General features: G+C 44.4%; 1 protein-coding gene across 1 annotated transcript in view; it reads right to left on the reverse strand.

Moving 5' to 3' along the window:
* The window catches only part of SEZ6L2 (seizure related 6 homolog like 2), a 43,161-nt gene extending 24,678 nt beyond the window's left edge, over positions 1–18,483 (reverse strand). The window contains exons 1-3 of the mRNA XM_063430823.1: positions 18,102–18,483; positions 16,559–16,708; positions 4,676–4,927 (exon numbers count right to left, since the gene is read on the reverse strand). Coding sequence (XP_063286893.1) covers positions 4,676–4,927; positions 16,559–16,708; positions 18,102–18,162 — 463 coding nt within the window. The 5' untranslated portion in view covers positions 18,163–18,483. The remainder of the gene's footprint in view (positions 1–4,675; positions 4,928–16,558; positions 16,709–18,101) is intronic.
* Positions 18,484–25,920: the final 7,437 nt, after the last annotated feature.

The following is a 25,920-nucleotide window of genomic DNA, read 5'->3' on the forward strand; positions in this document are numbered from 1 at the left end:
TACACATACACTCAGTTACACATTGTCAGTATTCACATACAGTCAGTTACACATTGTCAGTATACACATACAGTCAGTTACACATTGTCAGTATACACATACACTCAGTTACACATTGTCAGTATACACATGCAGTCAGTTACACATTGTCAGTATTCACATGCAGTCAGTTACACATTGTCAGTATAGACATACACTCAGTTACACATTGTCAGTATACACATACACTCAGTGACACATTGTCAGTATTCACATACACTCAGTTACACATTGTCAGTATTCACATACACTCAGTGACACATTGTCAGTATACACATGCAGTCAGTGACACATTGTCAGTATTCACATACACTCAGTGACACATTGTCAGTATTCACATGCAGTCAGTTACACATTGTCAGTATACACATACACTCAGTGACACATTGTCAGTATTCACATACACTCAGTTACACATTGTCAGTATTCACATACACTCAGTTACACATTGTCAGTATTCACATACACTCAGTTACACATTGTCAGTATTCACATACAGTCAGTTACACATTGTCAGTATTCACATACACTCAGTGACACATTGTCAGTATACACATACAGTCAGTTACACATTGTCAGTATACACATACAGTCAGTTACACATTGTCAGTATACACATACAGTCAGTTACACATTGTCAGTATTCACATACAGTCAGTTACACATTGTCAGTATAGACATACACTCAGTGACACATTGTCAGTATTCACATACAGTCAGTTACACATTGTCAGTATTCACATACACTCAGTTACACATTGTCAGTATTCACATACACTCAGTTACACACTGTCAGTATTCACATACACTCAGTTACACATTGTCAGTATTCACATACACTCAGTGACACATTGTCAGTATACACATGCAGTCAGTTACACATTGTCAGTATTCACATACTGTAACGGAGGCATAAAAGATTACATATCACATTCCCATAAAGTCTGGTCCATAGTCCAAAGGCAGCAGGCGGGCAACCAGGCTTCTCCAGTTCACAGTGGCGAAGTTGGTTTCGCCACACATACACTCAGTTACACATTGTCAGTATACACATACACTCAGTTACACATTGTCAGTATTCACATGCAGTCAGTTACACATTGTCAGTATTCACATACACTCAGTTACACATTGTCAGTATACACATACTCTCAGTCACACATTGTCAGTATACACATACACTCAGTTACACATTGTCAGTATTCACATACAGTCAGTTACACATTGTCAGTATACACATACACTCAGTGACACATTGTCAGTATTCACATACAGTCAGTTACACATTGTCAGTATCCACATACAGTCAGCTACACATTGTCAGTATTCACATACAGTCAGTTACACGTTGTCAGTATCCACATACAGTCAGCTACACATTGTCAGTATTCACATACAGTCAGTTACACATTGTCAGTATCCACATACAGTCAGCTACACATTGTCAGTATTCACATACACTCAGTTACACATTGTCAGTATACACATGCAGTCAGTTACACATTGTCAGTATTCACATACACTCAGTTACACATTGTCAGTATTCACATACACTCAGTTACACATTGTCAGTATACACATACACTCAGTTACACATTGTCAGTATTCACATACAGTCAGTTACACATTGTCAGTATTCACATACAGTCAGTTACACATTGTCAGTATACACATACACTCAGTGACACATTGTCAGTATTCACATACACTCAGTGACACATTGTCAGTATTCACATACACTCAGTTACACATTGTCAGTATTCACATACACTCAGTTACACATTGTCAGTATTCACATACAGTCAGTTACACATTGTCAGTATTCACATACAGTCAGTTACACATTGTCAGTATTCACATACACTCAGTGACACATTGTCAGTATACACATACAGTCAGTTACACATTGTCAGTATACACATACAGTCAGTTACACATTGTCAGTATACACATACAGTCAGTTACACATTGTCAGTATACACATACAGTCAGTTACACATTGTCAGTATAGACATACACTCAGTGACACATTGTCAGTATTCACATTCAGTCAGTTACACATTGTCAGTATTCACATACACTCAGTTACACATTGTCAGTATTCACATACACTCAGTTACACACTGTCAGTATTCACATACACTCAGTTACACATTGTCAGTATTCACATACACTCAGTGACACATTGTCAGTATACACATGCAGTCAGTTACACATTGTCAGTATTCACATACACTCAGTTACACATTGTCAGTATACACATACACTCAGTTACACATTGTCAGTATTCACATGCAGTCAGTTACACATTGTCAGTATTCACATACACTCAGTTACACATTGTCAGTATACACATACTCTCAGTCACACATTGTCAGTATCCACATACACTCAGTTACACATTGTCAGTATCCACATACACTCAGTGACACATTGTCAGTATTCACATACACTCAGTTACACATTGTCAGTATTCACATACAGTCAGTTACACATTGTCAGTATCCACATACAGTCAGCTACACATTGTCAGTATTCACATACAGTCAGTTACACGTTGTCAGTATCCACATACAGTCAGCTACACATTGTCAGTATTCACATACAGTCAGTTACACATTGTCAGTATCCACATACAGTCAGCTACACATTGTCAGTATTCACATACACTCAGTTACACATTGTCAGTATACACATACACTCAGTTACACATTGTCAGTATACACATACACTCAGTTACACATTGTCAGTATTCACATACAGTCAGTTACACATTGTCAGTATTCACATACAGTCAGTTCCACATTGTCAGTATTCACATACAGTCAGTTACACATTGTCAGTATTCACATACACTCAGTTACACATTGTCAGTATTCACATGCAGTCAGTTACACATTGTCAGTATTCACATACACTCAGTTACACGTTGTCAGTATTCACATACAGTCAGTTACACATTGTCAGTATACACATACACTCAGTTACACATTGTCAGTATACACATACACTCAGTTACACATTGTCAGTATACACATACACTCAGTTACACATTGTCAGTATACACATGCAGTCAGTTACACATTGTCAGTATTCACATACACTCAGTTACACATTGTCAGTATTCACATACACTCAGTCACACATTGTCAGTATACACATACACTGAGTTACACATTGTCAGTATACACATACACTCAGTTACACATTGTCAGTATACACATGCAGTCAGTTACACATTGTCAGTATACACATGCAGTCAGTTACACATTGTCAGTATACACATACACTCAGTTACACATTGTCAGTATTCACATACACTCAGTTACACATTGTCAGTATTCACATACAGTCAGTTACACATTGTCAGTATACACATACAGTCAGTTACACGTTGTCAGTATTCACATACAGTCAGTTACACGTTGTCAGTATTCACATACAGTCAGTTACACATTGTCAGTATTCACATGCAGTCAGTTACACATTGTCAGTATTCACATGCAGTCAGTTACACATTGTCAGTATACACATACACTCAGTTACACATTGTCAGTATTCACATACAGCCAGTTACACATTGTCAGTATTCACATACACTCAGTTACACATTGTCAGTATACACATACACTCAGTTACACGTTGTCAGTATTCACATACAGTCAGTTACACATTGTCAGTATTCACATACACTCAGTTACACATTGTCAGTATTCACATACACTCAGTTACACATTGTCAGTATACACATACATTCAGTTACACATTGTCAGTATTCACATGCAGTCAGTTACACATTGTCAGTATACACATACACTCAGTTACACATTGTCAGTATTAACATACACTCAGTTACACATTGTCAGTATTCACATACACTCAGTTACACATTGTCAGTATTCACATACACTCAGTTACACATTGTCAGTATTCACATACAGTCAGTTACACATTGTCAGTATTCACATACAGTCAGTTACACATTGTCAGTATTCACATACAGTCAGTTACACATTGTCAGTATTCACATACAGTCAGTTACACATTGTCAGTATTCACATACACTCAGTTACAATTGTCAGTATACACATGCAGTCAGTTACACATTGTCAGTATACACATACTCTCAGTCACACATTGTCAGTATACACATACTCTCAGTCACACATTGTCAGTATTCACATACAATCAGTTACACGTTGTCAGTATTCACATACAGTCAGCTACACATTGTCAGTATACACATACAGTCAGTTACACGTTGTCAGTATTCACATAGTCAGTGACACATTGTCAATATACAGGTGTGTAGCTGACGGTAGGTGTAACTAATCTTCATGGTTTCAAGATACACCTATAGTCAGCACACATTGAGAGTTTTATATTCAATATGAACATATATGTGTTTATATACACATACAGTCAGTGTACACATTCAATATACACACAGTCAGTTACACATTCAAAGTAAATATGCAATCAGTAACATGCATCGTTCTAGCTACAGTCAGTATATGAATGCATTAAGTTAAATACAGTCAATACACATGTACAGTACCTTATATTCTGATGTTATACAGGTACATTCTATTTACAATCAGTATGCAGGTAAGCTGTCAGTCAATTGTTCTCTTACCTGGACTATGTACTGTAGTCACGGTTGTGGTGGTGATCAATGTGGTGGTAGTCTCTTCCTCTCCATCAGGCGAGGGTCCAGGACCCCCAGTTGGGGCAGGTGATGGTGGAGTAAGTGTGCTGATTGGAGGAGGTAAAGAGAAGGCTCCACCAACTGCAGTGGTGAGGACTCCAGGGGCCTCACTTATTCCTGAGGAAGCCACATCTTCAGAGAGTGAGACTGGGGCAGCTCGCGTTGGGACGGAGGTTGTGCCTGATAGAGACATAACACATAATATATCATACCCTCAGAAATTATGGGGTTTATGTACGAAAACTGTTGCGTTTGCATTCACGTTTACGTTAGTTTTGTTCAAATGTGCCATTTTCTTATGTATAAACCTATAACCCCACCATTTACATAGTGGCGGCCTTCTCTGTAATGCATTAAAATAATTACATATTTGTAGCCACTTTTTCGTCAGTTTCAGATTATTGTTCTTTTTTTCTGATGATTTTCCCATTCATTATATTCACAAAATAAGATACCTGATACCATATTACTAGGGGGGAAAAAAAGATGAATTTGACATTTTATATTTATTTTAAAGGATTTTTGTTAAGGTGCATATTTGCACCTTTATTTTATAGACTGGAAGCAACTAATTTGCAAAGCTACATAAAGAGAACCAAAATGGAAGAGAAATCTCAAATGACAGAATAGGCATAGATAGGAATATTTTGGAGCAAATAAAAAAAAAATGCGTTGGCACAAACGGGAAAAGTGCCAAAAATGCAGCCGAAAAAGTGAGCCCAAGACTTTTTATCCAGAACCCCTTTCTCTCATTGCAGTTTGTGTCTGATAGCCACATGGTATATTTTACCTGTCACATTACAGATGGTAATAGCTTGTCTCACCCAGGGAGACTTGCGATTTGGATGTTCCTTTGTAGCCTTGGTGAGATTAAGAAGTAGTCTGAGCCTGCTGCAGTGCTTATGGTGTTTAGTGGTTACCTTTAAGGCAATCTGCTGGGCTGGTTACTGATCACTGCTAACTTTGTTTAAAAGAGGAATTGAGGAAAGTTGATAAAGGAAAGGAATTACCAAAATAGTTACTGATAAAATATCTGGGTTGGAGAATTGGAGAATGTTTCCATTGCTGCTATTCTGGTGTAAAAGGTACCTTTAGCTTCTGTACAATTCCTGCTTTAATGACATTATTTTACCTGCTGGAGTGTTTACTCTGAATATAATGCTCCATGTTAGCAGAAAAATATAATATCCATACTTTGCTGACTTGATTGTTTTTTTAAATGTGTATTTTAGATCAGAATTATATTAATTTTAGAGGGCAACCTCCATTCTATTTATATATGACAAATATATTCATTGCAGACTATCGAATTATATTCCCCCTTATAAAATAGATGGCCAGGGTATTTACCTGCCAGTCCTGGCTGTTATATTTTATTATTAAGCCAGATCTGTTATTGTCCTGAATCCTGGAGAGCTGAGGACTTGGTGACCTCTTGCCCCACTGACAAATCCTGCATGATGTCTCATTGAGTCTGACAGCACCTCTCTATGGTTCCTAGTTCCTCCGTATGTTTCCTTGCTCTTCTCTATGGTTTTTCTTTTCATTTCTCTCTATGGATCCTGTTTCCATTCGATGGTTCCTCACTATGCTCTGTGGCTCCTCTCTCTGGTTCCTGGCTATTTTCTATAACTTTTGGATCTTCTCTATGGGGCATAGTTTCTCTCCTATCTATGGTTCCTAGTTCCTCTCTATGGTTTATGGCTCCTCTCTATGGTTCCAAGTTCCTCTCTATGGTTTATGGCTCCTGTCTATGGGTCCTAGTTCCTCTCTATTGTTCCTAGATCTTCTCTATGGGTCCTATTTCCTCTCTATGGTTTCTGGCTCCTATCTATGGTTCCTAGTTCCTCTCTATAGTTCCCAGCTTCTCTCTATGTTTTTTTTCCCCATGTGTTACAGAGAAGATCACCATGTACAGACTGCACAAGTACAGACCAGGTTGTATCTACTAAACTATGGAAGTGAAAGGTCAGACATGGTACAAGTTCAAAATAATATTTATACAAGTGAAGATTAAATGTCAAACAGATTAAAGTAGAGCTGTCATTAGAACTGATATCAAGTCCTTCCCTTGCTCACCCAATTGCCAGCTGTTTAAATGCTTTTGAAGGTTAATTGTGCAATAGCCAGTAGGTCTAAGGGTGCACAAGGTGTGTTGGTTATTTTCAGGCCCAATTTTCCTTCCAGTCCTCTATTTAGTGCCCTTCTGGCATCACTTTAAGTTAGCTCCTTATGGAGGAGAGTCAGGGGTCGTCACCATGACAACCACTGGAAAGTCTCTGAACCTTGCTGAAATGCGAAGAGTGTGTTTTACAAAAAGTGCAGATTTCACAGTTACTTTGCACATTTATAAACTAACCTGGTTACACCCCTTGGCTGTCAATCCGACAACCGGTCCTGTTACTTCCTGGTTTGATTAGTTTAGTGAGGATAAGCTCAAGAGGCAGTAATTGCTCAGAGCACCTGCCTTGCAAAGGCTTCTCATTGAGATGCATTGGGACGTCTGTGATTGGACAGCCACAGAAAGTCTGGGCGGGGTTAGAAGGGGAGGGTTTGCAAAGGCTTCTCATTGAGCTGCATTGGGACGTCTGTGATTGGACAGCCACAGAAAGTCTGGGCGGGGTTAGAAGGGGAGGGTTTGCAAAGGCAGCAGACGAGATCTGTAGCTTTTGAAAGCTGTATTTATATATACTCCTAATGAAAAAATTTTTATAATTCAGTGCAAGCATGTTTGGATTTCTAGGGTATAGATTACTAGAGCACTGGGTGCAGTGGTCTTGTCCTTTTAGTAAGTTTTACTTTTTTGGGGATGACGGCAGTGGAATGTCCCTTTAACACTTTGTACTAAGAATACCACCTGTTTAGTCTTGATATATCCTCCAACATGTGTTAAAGATAAATATAAATATCACAAAAAGATCATGCACTTATTACAGAAAATGAATCGCCATTTTGTTAAGAAAGGGACATTTTAGCTTGTTGAGTGGAAATAAATGTTCCTAATGATTGGGTATTTAAAGCAATATAACCACTACTGCGTGCTATAATGGTTATTGTGCCAGGATGCACTCATGTCCTCGCAGGGTAAACACACAAAACCTTTGCAGTATACGTGGGGTCCACTATTCAAAGGTCCAGAAGAGCTGAATCTTTATAAACGTCACCAAGTTAAGCCAGTTCGTTGGCTGAAAGTGTCAGCTCTCAGCCAATGAGTTAAGACCTGCTCCACCGGGCAGGTAAGTTGCCTCTTTTTTTTTAGTATGTAATCATGCTCCTATAACTAGTTCTGCTCCATCTCTCATGTTTAATGGACCACTAAAGGCCCCCATCTCTATGAAGTGGTCTGGGTGCAGTGGTCTTGTCCTTTTAGTACCGCAATTAAAAACATTGCCGTTTTGTAGAAGGATGTTTGTTGAAGGACGTTGAACACATTTGTATTTCTAACACTAGTTTTATTTTAATTCTGCTCCGGTAGTCCTGTTCCAGTAATTCTAATGCTATATCTGGTCTTGTTCCATTGTCTAATCCAGCTTCAATATATGTGCCTGTTACAGTGTCTAATCTGCTCCTAGAGTTTATTGTAGCTGGAACCAGGTGTGACGGTCATCTGTCCATTTTCTCCTAGCACCAGGGACCTCTGCAAGGGATCTTCGTGGTAAGGTCTGGCTCTTTACCAAATGGATGGGCATGTGTGGTCCACCCACCTGCTTCATCTCCCAGGCAGGTATCATTCCCTCTACCTGCTCCGTCTCCCAGGCAGGTATCATACCCTCTACCTGCTCCTTTTCCCAGGCAATTATCATTTCCTCTACCTGCTCCTTCTCCCAGGCAGGTATCATTCCCTCTACCTGCTCCGTCTCCCAGGCAGGTATCATTTCCTCTACCTGCTCCGTCTCCCAGGCAGGTATCACTCCCTCTACCTGCTCCATCTCCCAGGCAGGTATCATTCCTTCTCCCAGACAGGTATCATTCTGTCTACCTGCTCCTTCTCTGAGGCAGGTATCATTCCCTCTACCTGCTCCTTCTCCCTGGCAGGTATCATTCCCTCTACCTGTTCCTTCTCCCAGGCAGGTATTATTCCCTCTACCTGCTCCTTCTCCCAGGCAGGTATCATACCCTCTGCCTGCTCCTTCTCCCAGGCAGGTATCATTCTGTCTACCTGCTCCTTCTCCCAGGCAGGTAGAATTCCCTCTACCTGCTCCTTCTCCCAGGCAGGTATCATTCCCTCTACCTGCTTCTTCTCCCAGGCAGGTATAATTCCCTCTACCTGCTTCATCTCCCAGGCAGGTATCATTCCCTCTACCTGCTCCTTCTCTGAGGCAGGTATCATTCCCTCTACCTGCTCCTTCTCCCAGGCAGGTATCATTCTCTCTACCTTTTCCTTCTCCCAGGTAGGTATCATCCCCTCTACCTGCTCCTTCTCCCAGGCAGATATCATTCCCTCTACCTGCTTCTCCCAGGCAGGTATCATTCCCTCTACCTGCTCCTTCTCCCAGGCAGGTATCATTCCCTCTACCTGCTTCCGTCTCCCAGGCAGGTATCATTCCCTCTACCTGCTCCGTCTCCCAGGCAGGTATCATTCCCTCTACCTGCTCTGTCTTCCAGGCAAGTATCATTCGCTCTACCTGCTCCTTCTCCCAGGCAGGTATCATTCCCTCTACCTGCTCAGCCTCCCAGGCAGGTATCATTCCCTCTACCTGCTCCGTCTCCCAGGCAGGTAGCATTCCCTCTACCTGCTCTGTCTTCCAGGCAGGTATCATTCCCTCTACCTGCTCCTTCTCCCAGGCAGGTATCATTCCCTCTACCTGCTCCGTCTCCCAGGCAGGTATCATTCCCTCTACCTGCTCCGTCTCCCAGGCAGGTATCATTCCGTCTACCTGCTCCTTCTCCCAGGCAGGTATCATTCTGTCTACCTGCTCCTTCTCCCAGGCAGGTATCATTCCGTCTACCTGTTTCTTCTCCCAGGCAGGTATCATTCCCTCTTCCTGCTTCTTCTCCCAGGCAAGTATCATTCCCTCTACCTGCTCCGTCTCCCAGGCAGGTATCATTCCCTCTACCTGTTCCTTCTCCCAGGCAGGTATCATTCCCTCTACCTGCTCCTTCTCCCAGGCAGGTATCATTCCCTCTACCTGCTCCGTCTCCCAGGCAGATATTATCGCCTCTACCTGCTCCTTCTCCCAGGCAGGTATCATTCCCTCTACCTGTTCCTTCTCCCAGGCAGGTATCATTCCCTCTACCTGCTCCTTCTCCAAGACGGGTATCATTCTGTCTACCTGCTCCTTCTCCCAGGCAGGTATCATTTCCTCTACCTGCTCCTTCTCCCAGGCAGGTATCATTCCCTCTACCTGCTCCTTCTCCCAGGCAGGTTTCATTCCCTCTACCTGCTTCTTCTCCCAGGCAGGTATCATTCCCTCTACCTGCTTCTTCTCCCAGGCAGGTATCATTCCCTCTACCTGCTTCTTCTCCCAGGCAGGTATCATTCCCTCTACCTGCTCCGTCTCCCAGGCAGTTATTATGCCCTCTACCTGCTCCTTCTCCCAGGCAGGTATCATTCCCTCTACCTGGTCCGTCTCCCAGGCAGGTAGCATCCCCTCTACCTGCTCCTTCTCCCTGGCAGGTATCATACCCTCTGCCTGCTCCTTCTCCCAGGCAGGTATCATTCCCTCTACCTGCTCCTTCTCCCAGGCAGGTATCATTCCCTCTACCTGCTCCATCTCCCAGGCAGGTATCATTTCCTCTACCTGCTCCTTCTCCCTGGCAGGTATCATACCCTCTACCTGCTTCTTCTCCCTGGCAGGTATCATACCCTCTGCCTGCTCCTTCTCCCAGGCAGGTATCATTCCCTCTACCTGCTCCGTCTCCCAGGCAGGTATCATTTCCTCTACCTGCTCCTTCTCCCAGGCAGGTATCATTCCCTCTACCTGCTCCTTCTCCCTGGCAGGTATCATACCCTCTGCCTGCTCCTTCTCCCAGGCAGGTATCATTCCCTCTACCTGCTCCTTCTCCCAGGCAGGTATCATTCCCTCTACCTGCTCCGTCTCCCAGGCAGGTATTATCCCCTCTACCTGCTCCTTCTCCCAGGCAGGAATCATTTCCTCTACCTGCTCCTTCTCCCAGGCAGGTATCATTCCCTCTACCTGCTCCTTCTCCCAGGCAGGTATCATTCCGTCTACCTGTTCCTTCTCCCAGGCAGGTATCATTCCCTCTACCTGCTCCGTCTCCCAGGCAGATATCATTCCCTCTACCTACTCCTTCTCCCAGGCAGGTATCATTCCGTCTACCTGTTCCTTCTCCCAGGCAGGTATCATTTCCTCTACCTGCTCCTTCTCCCAGGCAGGTATCATTCCCTCTACCTACTCCTTCTCCCAGGCAGGTATCATTCCGTCTACCTGCTCCTTCTCCCAGGCAGGTATCATTCCGTCTACCTGCTCCTTCTCCCAGGCAGGTATCATTCCGTCTACCTGCTCCTTCTCCCAGGCAGGTATGAGACTTCAGACCTGCATGCTTCCACTACTTCACAGAACCACAACTTCTACAAATCGGGGCCTTAACTCTGCCACTGGAATCCTTAGAGGACCAGGCTTAGACAGCTTTACTCTAAACTGGGACTATCCTTTCACAATTAGACATTCAATTCATGGTGAGAACAGTATGGGGAAACATGCAGGCAACAATAAAATATAACTCTGCCAAAAGGAGGGGGAGCTAGGTGACAATAAAAACCTATCTGCAGTGCCTGTGGTATGCAAATATGAAAATCAGTGCAAATTGCTTCCTTCAACCAGTAGATGGTGCTGCTTCAAACAAAACCCATGTCAATACAGCCCATGTCATGAGAAAGCCCATGTCATGACATAAGATGTACATAGGCTCTGTCAGCCGGCTCGGGTTACAATGTCTAAGCCGGCTGACAGAGTCTATGTACATCTCATGTCAAGATTCTAACTCTGCATCCCCTCTACAAGTCCCTAGTGTGAGCGGAACGTCCCTAGTGTGAGAGCACTGCGACCGGAACGTCCCTAGTGTGAGAGCATTGCGACCGGAACGTCCCTAGTGTGAGAGCACTGCGACCGGAACGTCCCTAGTGTGAGAGCATTGCGACCGGAACGTCCCTAGTGTGAGAGCATTGCGACCGGAACCTCCCTAGTGTGAGAGCACTGCGACCGGAACGTCCCTAGTGTGAGAGCATTGCGACCGGAACGTCCCTAGTGTGAGAGCACTGCGACCGGAACGTCCCTAGTGTGAGAGCACTGCGACCGGAACGTCCCTAGTGTGAGAGCACAGCGATCTGAACATCATTAGTGTCTGAATACTGGAACCTTATCATCCTTTTCTCTATGTAGAAGCACTGGATCCCTGTAACCCTAGTCTAGGAGAGTACGAAGCGTTATAACCCTAGTATAGGATAGTACACAGCGTTATAACCCTAGTCTAGGAGAGTACACAGCGTTATAACCCTAGTATAGGATAGTACACAGCGTTATAACCCTAGTCTAGGAGAGTACGCAGCGTTATAACCCTAGTATAGGATAGTACACAGCGTTATAACCCTAGTCTAGGAGAGTACACAGCGTTATAACCCTAGTCTAGGAGAGTACACAGCGTTATAACCCTAGCATAGGAGAATACACAGCGTATTACCCTAGTGTAGAAGAATACACAGCGTTATAACCCTAGTTTAGGAGAGTACACAGCGTTATAACACTAGTCTAGGAGAGTACACAGCGCTATAACCCTAGTCTAGGAGTACACAGCGTTATAACCCTAGTCTAGGAGAGTACACAGCGTTATAACCCTAGTATAGGAGAATACACAGCGTTATAACCCTAGTCTAGGAGAGTACGCAGCGTATAACCCTAGTATAGGAGAATACACAGCGTTATAACCCTAGTCTAGGAGAGTACACAGCGTATAACCCTAGCATAGGAGAATACACAGCGTATAACCCTAGTGTAGAAGAATACACAGCGTTATAACCCTAGTATAGGAGAGTACACAGCGTTATAACCCTAGTGTAGAAGAATACACAGCGTTATAACCCTAGTCTAGGAGAGTACACAGCATATAACCCTAGCATAGGAGAATACACAGCGTATAACCCTAGTGTAGAAGAATACACAGCGTTATAACCCTAGTATAGGAGAGTACACAGTGTTATTACCCTAGTCTAGGAGAGTACACAGCGTTATATCCCTAGTCTACGAGAGTACACAGCGTTATAACCCTAGTCTAGGAGAGTACACAGCGTTATAACCCTAGTCTAGGAGAGTACACAGTGTTATTACCCTAGTCTAGGAGAGTACACAGCGTTATAACCCTAGTCTAGGAGAGTACACAGCGTTAAAACCCTAGTCTAGGAGAGTACACAGCGTTATAACCCTAGTCTAGGAATACACAGCGTTATAACCCTAGTATAGGAGAGTACACAGCGTTATAACCCTAGTCTAGGAGAGTACACAGCGTTAAAACCCTAGTCTAGGAGAGTACACAGCGTTATAACCCTAGTCTAGAAATACACAGCTTTATAACCTTAGTCTAGGAGAGTACACAGCGTTATAACCCTAGTCTAGGAGAGTACACAGCGTTATAACCCTAGTCTAGGAGAGTACACAGCGTTATAACCCTAGTCTAGGAGAGTACACAGCGTTATAACCCTAGTCTAGGAGAGTACACAGCGTTATAACACTAGTCTAGGAGAGTACACAGCGCTATAACCCTAGTCTAGGAGTACACAGCGTTATAACCCTAGTCTAGGAGAGTACACAGCGTTATAACCCTAGTATAGGAGAATACACAGCGTTATAACCCTAGTATAGGAGAATACACAGCGTTATAACCCTAGTCTAGGAGAGTACACAGCGTATAACCCTAGCATAGGAGAATACACAGCGGATAACCCTAGTGTAGAAGAATACACAGCGTTATAACCCTAGTATAGGAGAGTACACAGTGTTATTACCCTAGTCTAGGAGAGTACACAGCGTTATAACCCTAGTCTAGAAGAGTACACAGCGTTATAACCCTAGTCTAGGAGAGTACACAGCGTTATAACCCTAGTCTAGGAGAGTACACAGCGTTAAAACCCTAGTCTAGGAGAGTACATAGCGTTATAACCCTAGTCTAGGAATACACAGCGTTATAACCCTAGTATAGGAGAGTACACAGCGTTATAACCCTAGTCTAGGAGAGTACACAGCGTTAAAACCCTAGTCTAGGAGAGTACACAGCGTTATAACCCTAGTCTAGAAATACACAGCGTTATAACCTTAGTCTAGGAGAGTACACAGCGTTATAACCCTAGTCTAGGAATACACAGCGTTATAACCCTAGTCTAGGAGAGTACGCAGTGTTATAACCCTAGTCTAGGAGAGTACACAGCGTTAAAACCCTAGTCTAGGAGAGTACGCAGCGTATAGCCCTAGTCTAGGAGAGTATGCAGCGTTATAACCCTAGTCTAGGAGAGTACACAGCGTTATAACCCTAGTCTAGGAGAGTACACAGCGTTATAACCCTAGTCTAGGAGAGTACACAGCGTTATAACCCTAGTCTAGGAGAGTACACAGCGTTATAACCCTAGTCTAGGAGAGTACACAGCGTTATAACCCTAGTCTAGGAGTACACAGCGTTATAACCCTAGTCTAGGAGAGTACACAGCGTTATAACCCTAGTCTAGGAGAGTACACAGCCTTATAACCCTAGTCTAGGAGAGTACACAGCGTTATAACCCTAGTCTAGGAGAGTACACAGCGTTATAACCCTAGTCTAGGAGTACACAGCGTTATAACCCTAGTCTAGGAGAGTACACAGCGTTATAACCCTAGTGTAGGAGAGTACACAGCGTTATAACCCTAGTCTCGGAGAGTACACAGCGTTATAACCCTAGTCTAGGAGAGTACACAGCGTTGTAACCCTAGTCTAGGAGAGTACACAGCGTTATAACCCTAGTGTAGGAGAGTACACAGCGTTATAACCCTAGTCTAGGAGAGTACACAGCGTTATAACCCTTGTCTAGGAGAGTACACAGCGTTATAACCCTAGTCTAGGAGAGTACACAGCGTTATAACCCTAGTCTAGGAGAGTACTAGATTTCTTTTGTTGCTAATATGTAGTAGCGTACAGAACATTTACAGAATTGCTAAAGTCTCAATTATCAGGAATTAAAATTTCTAGTTTAAGGTGAAAATAGCCAAACTGAAAACAAAATTGACCTGGAGACCTTTTCTAATTCAGTTATTTTATCCTAAATTTTGAAATTAATTTTGAATACACTTTGAATTCTAGGCAATTCTCACTTTAATAAATAACCTTGTAGGGGATCAAGGAGCAATGTTCACCCTAGTAATACTATGGACCTATTTTAGGTTAGCAATGGATAGTTTGGGACCATGCCAGCACTCTGGCATGAGAACCATCTCCAATGCCTGCTCTGAACTACTGTCAATTGTTCTTGGTTCTAATATTGCCATTTGTAATAAGCGTGTATAGTATATTAATCCCATGTTAGTGTGGGGTTCTTACTTGTCTTCACAATTCAACCAGGGCAGCCTAGCTGAAGGACCTCATTCCCCAATTCAACCAGAGCAGCCCATCTGAAGGACCTAATTCCCCAATTCAACCAGGGCAGCCTAGTTGAAAGACCTCATTCACCGATTCAACCAGAGCAGCCTAGCTGAAGGACCTCATTCACTAATTCAACCAGGGCAGCCTAGCTGAAGGACCTCATTCACTAATTCAACCAGGGCAACCTAGCTGAAGGACCTCTTCACCAATTCAACCAGGGCAGCCTAGCTGAAGGACCTCATTCACTAATTCAACCAGGGCAACCTAGCTGAAGGACCTCATTCCCCAATTCAACCAGAGCAGCCTAGCTGAAGGACCTCATTCACCAATTCAACCAGGGCAGCCTAGCTGAAGGACCTCATTCCCCAATTCAACCAGAGCAGCCTAGCTGAAGGACCTCATTCATCAATTCAACCAGGGCAGCCTAGCTGAAGGACCTCATCCACCAATTCAACAAGACAGCCTTGCTGAAAGACCACATTCATCAATTTAACTAGGAAACCAGGGCTAGGGCAGTCTAGCTGAAGGACCTAATTCACCAATGCAACCAGGACAGCCTAGCTACAGGAGTAATTTTCATGGAGAGCTCCACCTGTCTCAGTTTGTTGGTCCTGTGCCACCTCTGCCGGGGGAGCATAAAATGGCAGGTGTGACTGGCAGTTTTGCCTTTCAAACAGTATTATCATCAAGTATGGCCTACTGTCTTCTACATTGCCACCGTGTCATCAGGCTCCACTAATGCCACCAGATATGTGTGAAGTAAGCCGGTGTTATATAAAAAGAAGTAGGTTTAATAAATCTGGGTGGTTATGGGTTCATACAGTAATCGCGGCACCCCAGCTAATACCTTGATACCCCTCACTCCTTGATAACTCAACCAGGCCACTCGCACCTGGAACTGACTGTGATGCACAAAGAGAATTATTGAGGCATTTTAAGAAACGACGAGGAATCATCTTTGCACAGTGTCCCTAAGCTCATGTGACTTTCTGATTGGTGGTTTACTCAGAAATGACATGTGTTGCTGTGAGAGATTGCTCTGGAGATATGGAGATTGCTGGGACATTTTTTCTTAAATTTTAGGTTCCCCTTCAGCACTGACTTATTGAGTAATTTGTGGGTTGGTGTAACCATAGGATACTGTAAATGGAGACATACTGCAACTTCATTTCAACGTCTGCTCACAAATTCCATCTACTTGTTTATGTCTACATTGCTATGAGCACACGATCTGCCTGAAATTAATCTCACCTGTAAAGAACACATCCTGAGATAGAAAGTCCTTCTTCATGACGGCTTGATGGACAAGCTGTTCCAAAGAGACAGGGTCTGAACGCCCATGCGAAGGGGTGTGCTGTAGGTCTGGGACATCGGTTCCTTCCCCATCCATAAGGGGCAGACCTGGGGGTACAGAGGGGACTATTACACATAATGTCTAAACTCTATTACCAGAATGCCACACACGACATACCTGTGCGTTTGTCCACTTGCCTTGTACTTGGCATCGGCCACTCCGTCTCTATTTCCTTCTATTACCATTTACCTATACACAGTATCTACCTTTACCTGCCCTACTGGTCATCTTTGGTTAGAGATGTGTGCCCGCACTCTCTCGGGCTCTGCATCCCTTTACCTCTCCCCTCTTGCTGTGTCTAAATGAAGGCAGGACATGTTGCAAGGCAAAGAGAGAGGATGGAGAGGCACTGGGGAAGAGCGAGCTTCAGGGCAAGGCACAGAAAAAGAAATGCGAAGGAGGAATAAACACAGACATAGCATAGAAGGATAGAACTCAGGGAAAAATTAGAGGAATAAAGGAGAGAGTGGGAGGCGTACGCAGAAAAAGAAAGGACTGGTGGAAGCAGAAGACATGGAGACCCCCAGCCCTCACCTACATGTGACGAGTCTGGGCCTTCTGCATGATAACACAACTCCTGATGTACAACACGTATATACCCCGATCCTGGGAGACATACCTGTTACCCTGTGAGATTTATACCCCCAGGATTAACCCAATCACGGTCACAGGCCTTGCAGTACACTCCTCATTAGATAGGAGCCCCTGGCAGTATGTCTATACCATCAAACATCACAGTCAACATGTAGACTGACACATCCATGTAAATGGCATGTTCCTGTGTTCTCCACAGACTCCATCTCTAAACAATACTGCATGTTTCTATACGACATATATCAGGTCTGGACAGCCATGCCTATTGAGACAAAGACAGCGGCGGCCCCCAATCACCAAATGTTTAATGAAAACATATTTAACACGTACAATATATTAATATTCAGACACATAGAAATATGCAGTAATGTGGGGGCTGGATATATTACCTATGGGCATAGCGTCCATACATTTATCAGTGTACATGAATAAGCAGTTTCATTTTAATGACTAGAGATCTGTGTGCAGTAAATCAATCACACACATATTATTATTTTATTATTTATATAGCACCATCAGATTCCGTAGCGCTGTACAATATAAATAGAAATGACGACGAATATATGTATATATAGATAGATGTGTGTGTGCCTGTTATAGATTAATGTTGCACATTAAAATCCAATGCCCCGTTATCCATTTATTTCGCATTAAAACCCATATTTATAGCGTTGATAAATCTCCGTGAGCAATGCATAAAGCCCCCACACTTAATAAATCAATGAGTCGGACATGTATGTGCTGTACGTTGTGTGTTGACGATGGTTTCTTGTTTCAGGGTCTATGCACACATGCATCACTGCAGCATCTTGCCGATCCCCCCGACCCCCCACCACCATCTCTCACCTTGCACAGAAGCCACAATCACCATCAGTAGCGTCCAGGAGACATCAGCGAGAGCCGGCATCCTGCCCTGCAGATTCCCCGCAGTGAGGGATGTGCGTGTGGTTTGTGGCTGTCCAGGGAGAGGGTGCTGAGCTGGTCCTGATCAGGCTCGGAGGATGCTGTGTAGCACAGACGCACACACTCACACACACCTCCTTGTGTCTTCTGGAAAAAGGTGCAGCTCTCTTCCCACCTCCTCCTTTCTCCTCTTCCTTGTGGGGTGGGGTGGGATAGGCTGCCTCCTCGGTCCCCGTGTTAGGGAAGATGTCAGCTTCGCTGGTCGCCAGATAGAGTCTGACAGCAGAAGGTGATTCTTCACCCATGAGCTGAATCAATATGAGTTTAGGAGGAGGAGGGAGGAGGAGAGAGGGCTGGTAAACGTGTAAACCAGATGGGACGCAGACAAATCTTGTCCCCTCTGGGAATGGTGGGGGTGTGGGGGGGGGGGGGGTAACCCCTTTGGTGGGTTTGAAGGATAATTAACAGGACTAATGGCCCAATTCTGCGGGATTTTGAAAACGCAGGTATCTTTGATAAGATTTCTAAAGACAGATACCAAAAATGCAGATTTTATTTTTCTCTTGTAACCATAGCGGTGCTCGATCAGATTCTGGATCCCAGACACTACCTGCCACTATACCCCAGAATGCCTCTTCTAGAGCACGTGGCTCTGGATTCCAGGCCTGGCGCATTGTCATCCCAAGGGCTGCCCGTCATCGGCCCTCCAGCTGTTGGATGGCAATTCCTAGCTAGTCTGGCTGAGAATTATGGGAGTCATCTTCCAAAAAAAAAAAACACTTAAAGGCTAAGACTGGATACCTTTAACCCCTTAAGGACACATGACATGTGTGACATGTCATGATTCAATTTTATTCCAGAAGTTTGGTCCTTAAGGGGTTAAATTAGAGGAGGGATGGGCCAAAGGGTGGCCTCCAGCTTTTGCAGAACTACCATCTCCAAGGATGCTTTACCAGCTGCAAGGCACCCTGTGAGTTATAGATCTGTTCCAGCTGGTGATGTGCCACCCAGCTTCCCCCGGAGTAGAATGTCACATAGCTGGGTGCTGTTTATTGGTACGGCTGCGATGCCTACCTAAGACTTACAATTGAGAGGCAAGGCGCAGAAAACAGATCAGAGGTCATTACCCTGACCCCATCCATTCACAGACTGAGAGTCTGTTTATATGTCAGCACCTGCATGACGGACAGCTCTCAGGGGCCAGGCTGCTGCTGGATGAACAGGGTGGGAGTTGTAGTGATTCACACAAATAGGCCCTAGATGACTCGAGTATCTTACCAGCAGACCAGCAAATACAAGGGTCATTAATACTATCACAGAAATAACAACTTGCCTACTGTCTGTGTCTACCCCCTCTGTCACTATCCCCCTACCCTCTGTGTCTAGCTCCTGCCCTGTGTATATACCCCCTGTACCATCCCCAGCTTGCTGTCACTAACCCCCTGCTCTCTGCCACTATCCCCCCTGCTCCCTGTCACCATCCCCTGCTCTCAGTCACTATCCTCTCAATTCTCTGTCACTACCCCCTGCTCTCTGTCTCTACCCCATCTCTGTCATTGCCCCCCATGCTCTCTATCACTACTCCCGCCATCTGTGTCACTATCCCCCCTGCTCTCTGTCACCATCCTCAGCTCACTATCACATCCCTCTGCTCTCTGTCACCATCCCCTGCTTTCTGTCACTGTCCCCTCCTGCTCTCTATCACTACCCCCCTGAACTCTGTCACTGCACCCACCCCCGGCTCTCTGTCTCTTCCCCCCATCTCTGTCACTGCCCCCCCTGCTCTCTATCACTACTCCCGCCATCTTTGTCACTATCCCACTGCTCTCTGTCACCATCCTCAGCTTGCTATCACATCCCCCTGCTCTCTGTCACTGTCCCCCCTGCTCTCTATCACTACCCTCCGAACTCTGTCACTGCCCCCCGAACTCTGTCACTGCACACACACACCCCTCCCGGCTCTCTGTCTCCTCCACCGATCTCTGTCACTGTTTACCCCCCCCCACCCACTCTCTATCACTGCCCCCCCCCCTGCTCTCTGTCACTATCCCCCCGATCTCTGTCACTGCCCCCCTTGGTCTCTCTCACTACCCCTTCCCCCCCCTTTTTTTTCTACCTGCCATTCTGCTCTCTGTCGCTATGCCCCCTGCTCTCTGTCGCTGTCTCCATATCCTCTATCTCTTTCTCCTTGATCGCTGTCTCTATCCCCCTGTTCTAGACTGCCTCATTGCACTCAATATCCCTTTCCAATATCCTCCACCTCTCTCTGTCTCACTCCTTCCCTCCCACTACCTCCTACTTTGTTTCTCTCTTTCTCTTCATATCCCTCTCTCTATGTATCTCTTTTCTTCTACCCCAATCTCTTTTTTCTGTCTGTCTGTCAATGAGTCTGTCAGTCCTTCTCTGTCTCTATCTGCTATTTCTCTCTCCTCTCTCTGTATATCTGTCATTCTCCTTCACTCCCTCCTCCGCTCACCCTGTCCCCTCCTTCCCTCTCTCCTCCCTGCTCTCTCTGCATTGCAGGCTCTGCTGGGCACTGGGAGTAGGGCTCCCAGGATCAATATTAACATTATAGGGGAATATTGTATGGGAACCACGGAGGGAGCCACACAGGGAGCCACGAGGAGCAATTGAGACATCAAGTCTGAGACAGCAGAAAGGGAGGGGATACAAAGGTGGGGGAGTGTTAGCAGTGACATCGCAGCACAGAGACAGCAACACACACATCATTCCTGCACACAGACACACAACCACAAAGACAAACAGCACTGATACACTGAACTGCCACACACAGACACAGCACTGCTACACAGATACACAGCACTTCCACACACAACTCTGCCAAACACACATCCACACAATACTGATGCTGACACACACAACACTGATTTACGAAGATCTGCCACACATAGCACTGCAATACAGGCACACAGCAATGCCACTTAAGGATATCTTTGTCGAACACAGACCCACACCAGTACCACACACAGGCACACTTTACTGAAACGGTCATACACATATACACAATACTGTCACGCAGAGACACATTGTACTGACACACACATAAAAACAATATTGCTACACAGACACACAATACTGAAACACATATATACACAATACTGCTACACAGACACACAATACTGTCACACACAGATGCACAATACTGTCACGCAGAGACACATAGTACTGCCACACACATATACACAATACTGCTACACAGATTCACAATACTGTCACGCAGAGACACATTGTACTGCCAGTCACACACATATACACAATACTGCCACACAGACACACAATACTGTGACACACAGACACATAGCACTGTCACACATAGGTACACTGCACCTCAATATCCTGACACACAGCACTGTCATACACAGAGCTGCCACCAAGACAAACAACAATGTGAAACATGGACAGAAAGCACTGCCATATACTGCACATAATACTTCCACACACAAATACACAATACTGACAGTGACACACGCAGAGGCTCAACATGGAAATTTTGCACACAGACAAACTATAATGAGACTCCCAAATACAGACACACAATCCTCCCCCATTTGCAGACTGTCCTATGGCAAATGATGAGACGATAAACCCCTAGTGATAGTTTGGTTGCTGTAGGCCTTCCTAGATTCATTTGTTACAATGAGGACATAGCTAAGATGTCTTTTCACTGCATTGTGACATACTTTCATTAACTTAGAGTAAAACCCACGACTATATAAATTCTAAATATATAGACAGACACACATCATAGCTCAGAGACAGACACAGTTCAGAGGCAAACACAGTTCAGAGACAGACACAGTTCAGAGGCAGACACATCACAGCTCAGAAACTGAAGGACACACAGCTCAGAGATGGACACATCATAGCTCAGAGACTGAAAGACACACATCATAGCTCAGAGACAGACACACAGCTCATAGGCAGATACATCACAGCTTAGAGTCTGAAGAACACACAGCCCAGAGACAGACAAACACTCTAAGAGACAACTTATAAATTGATTGGCACACAGAGGCTGACAGACAGCTCATAGATTGATGGACATACATCTCAAGAAGCAGACAAACGTCATCAGACTAAACTCTCAAATCCTAAGTTATCCTGGGAGAATTAGTGAGGCAAACACTATTTTTACTGCACAGATCCTTAGAAATAGTCTTTGCTGTGAGCAGCTCCTTAATACCCAGCAGGTGGCCCATAATAGTTTGGCTCCATGTGCAAAGTGCGGACCTCCAGAACCAAGGGTTAATTGCCGTCTTTCCCAGGCCACCAGCATTGCACAGTCCACCTCAATCACAATGCATTGTGAAGACCCCCTGGCAAGCCAATGTCCACCAATAACACTGATCCAAATGTTTTTTTTTTACCACTATTGGCTTTTTTGTATCAAAAATGTAACCCCCTCCGTTCACAGCACGATTAGAGGATAGCAGGATCTCAAATGGAAAAAAGCAGGAAAAAAAAGTATTAAAATGTAAAAAATATTTTTATCCTTATAACGTATTCAATAAATTCTAATAATAAACAAACAGTTGGCATGTGGGAGAGTTTTAGAGCTCATTCTCCTGCCAATGTCATCAATAACTGGGATCTATTTGTGCTGATGGGCATGAAATGAAAAGCGATGCCCTTTAAGATGCAGCAGGAGAGGAATCGAGAGTCAATTCACGTCACCTCCTGCTGCTTCTGAATTCCATCATTTATAGAGAAGCTTTTTTCATGTCCTGACCAACAGTTTGAATATGCGATATGAGTCCAGGAAATCCAAGCCTGGCTCTAGAACACTCCTGGCATCCAGGCAAACTCGGGCAGGGCATAGGTCATACAATTAGTATTACTGTGACCAAGCTGGGTATGTTCACGTGTGTGTTGGGGTTTTTGATCTATATCTTTGCTGGAGATTTCCCCGACACCGTCCCTAGATTAATTTATAATGTACCCCGAAGCAGACCATATTGCCCACGCTCCGAGAAATGTTATTCACCATTTCCCCTGTAACAGTAGCTATCAGTCAGTCTGGCCTGCCGCTTGTCTATCTGTACCAAAGAAACAGCTTGTGTGGAAGCAGGTTACAGAATGTACGCAATTATTTAACAATTTGTAATTTCCATGTGTTTAATCATTTATGGAGCTAGATCTCTTTATCCAAGACGTGTCAGTATCCTCATAAATTAGGGAGCGGGAGTAGTTAATTATTTAAGATTAGTAAGATCCGTGGTTTTAGCATTTGATTCCTGTGCTTTCATTAAGGTGACCGTACTGTCTCCTTAATGCGATAAACTGCACACTCCAGGCCTGCCTTAGATAAAAAGTCTGTTTTGGATTCCAGAACTTTGAAGAGACCCGTCAGTCAGCAATGCAACTTTCGTGTATTTTTGGGCATTTTGCCTAAATAATTAGCCGTGTTTTTGCATGTTCAATCTTGTATAGTTTTTGAAAAGTAAAATGATTTGCAGCATTTCGCATCTGCACCTCCGCTCCTCTGTCCGACTGTCTGCGTTCTAAAATAAATACTACAGCATAGTTGCCAAATGTCCCGATTTTTCCCTGACAGTCTTGTCTATTAGACTCCTGTCTTGGCCATAAAATGTTCTCGGTTTTGCTTTCAAAGCAATGTCCTCATTCTCGGTTTTGTCCATGCCATTGTCAGCCCAGTACATCCATTCCTCATCCTTATATCCAGCCCAGCAGGAGCTGTTACCCAGCAGCCAATCACAGCTCTTGGGATCTGTTACAGCAGCCAATCACAGCTCCTGAAAGGTGGGCTGGAAATCCCCTTGGGAAACCTTTGCTGTGTATTCCTATGACATGTACAGCTGTGTTATTAAGACACGGCCAGTTAGGATGGCGGTATAGTAAAGGTCTGTTAAAATTACACTAAAAACATCAAAACAACTTTAAATTGAAGGGATACTCTAGTCACCAAAACAACTTTTGTTTAATAAAGTAGTTTTAGTGTACCGAGCATGCCCCTGCAGTCTCACTGCTAAATTCTCGGTTTATGCAGCCCTAGCCACACCTCCCCTGGCTTTGACTGACACAGCCTCAATGGAAAAAAAGGTTCCAATTTCATATAGATGTTGACTTGTTTAGAATGTTTTTCTCTCCTGATCTGTAAATTGAACTTTAATCAAAAACACTGGAGGCTCATCCAGGCTCTAGTGGGCTATTTACAGAGCAGAAAATACATTCTAAATTAAACAGAATTTGAAATAAAGGAAGTATAAACATTAGATCTCACTTTACAGGAAGTGTTTAGGAAGGCTGTGCAAGTCACATGCAGGGAGGAGTGATGAGGGCTGTATAAACAAAGTGACTGACATTGCTAGCACAGGCTACTTTGATTAAGAGATTCTCATTTGTTACATTATTTCTAATTTTAAACTTTCTTTTAGTGATAACGTTTTATCACACAAGCTTTATCTTGTGTGTAGCCCTTCTCTGTGCAAACTGTTTGTGGTCCTTATACAATGAGATATGTATTCTCTCCTTACATAACTGTATTTAAATCAAGATATAGAGATTGTCATGGGGTGAGGATGGAAGGCGACTACAGGTCAGACCTTGAGAAGGAATTTGCATATGACTGGAGGACGGACTACCTCGCCTTCTTAGGTGTTAGACTCCCCCACCATCTACCAAAACTTTACGATCTTAACTATGTCAAGCTGAGCAAAGAAATAGCAGAAAGCCTCCAACAATGGAGAAATAAATACATCTCCTGGTCAGGACGCATAGCTGCTGTAAAAATGGTAATACTGCCTAAGCTGCAATACCTATTTAGGACAGTCCCACTGATAGCACCCACACGTTACTTCCAGGCACTGCAAACACAAATCAATAAGTTCATATGGAATGGCAAAAAGCCCAGAATAGGCACAAAAACCCTCTATAGGACCACACATGCAGGTGGAATGGGCCTACCTATCCTTAATGGGTACTATAAAGCGTCAATCCTAACAAGCCTAGTGGCAGCCCACCATCACTCAGACCAACCACACTGGGTATCTACCGAGAGCTGCTGGACACAACGGCTCCACATATCTACCCTGATGTGGCTAACCCCCTCCCAAAGGCCAGACCTGGCGCAAGCGCTCCCGGCCACAGCAGCTACCCTGAAAATATGGGACGCCTCACGCGCGAGTCTGTGCGGATGTCGCCCTGTTTCACTGGCCATGACCCTCAGAGCGCTGGCGGAGTTGATCCCGGCCACAGCAGCTACCCTGAAAATATGGGACGCCTCACGCGCGAGTCTGTGCGGATGTCGCCCTGTTTCACTGGCCATGACCCTCAGAGCGCTGGCGGAGTTGATCCCTGAGTTTAATTTCAGGATATGGAACAGTTGTGGAGTCACTCACTTACACGACCTGCAAGACAAAGGAACACTGCTACCATTTCCATACCTTAGTACTAGATACACTATGCCACACATAGCACACTTCTCCTATAGACAACTGAGATCCTGGTGGCTCACGCATGTGAAGACCCCGGCGACAGACCCCCAAAAATGCCTTCTTACACACTTTGAGAAACGCTTGATTGTAGGGACACCTGCCAAGGGGCCCATATCGACCACTTACACGCTCCTGAACACTGACACAGAACTCTGTAGGCTCCCTTGGGCCAAGGCTTGGGAGGCTGACATAGGCCGCCAAATCCCAGAGAACACCTGGCTTAAAGCCATAAATAGTTATAAAGGCAGGTCAGCCTGCGCAGCTCACATGGAACTCATGCGCAAAAT

The sequence above is a fragment of the Pelobates fuscus genome, chromosome 8 (assembly GCF_036172605.1).
Source record: "Pelobates fuscus isolate aPelFus1 chromosome 8, aPelFus1.pri, whole genome shotgun sequence".
NCBI lineage: Eukaryota > Metazoa > Chordata > Amphibia > Anura > Pelobatidae > Pelobates > Pelobates fuscus.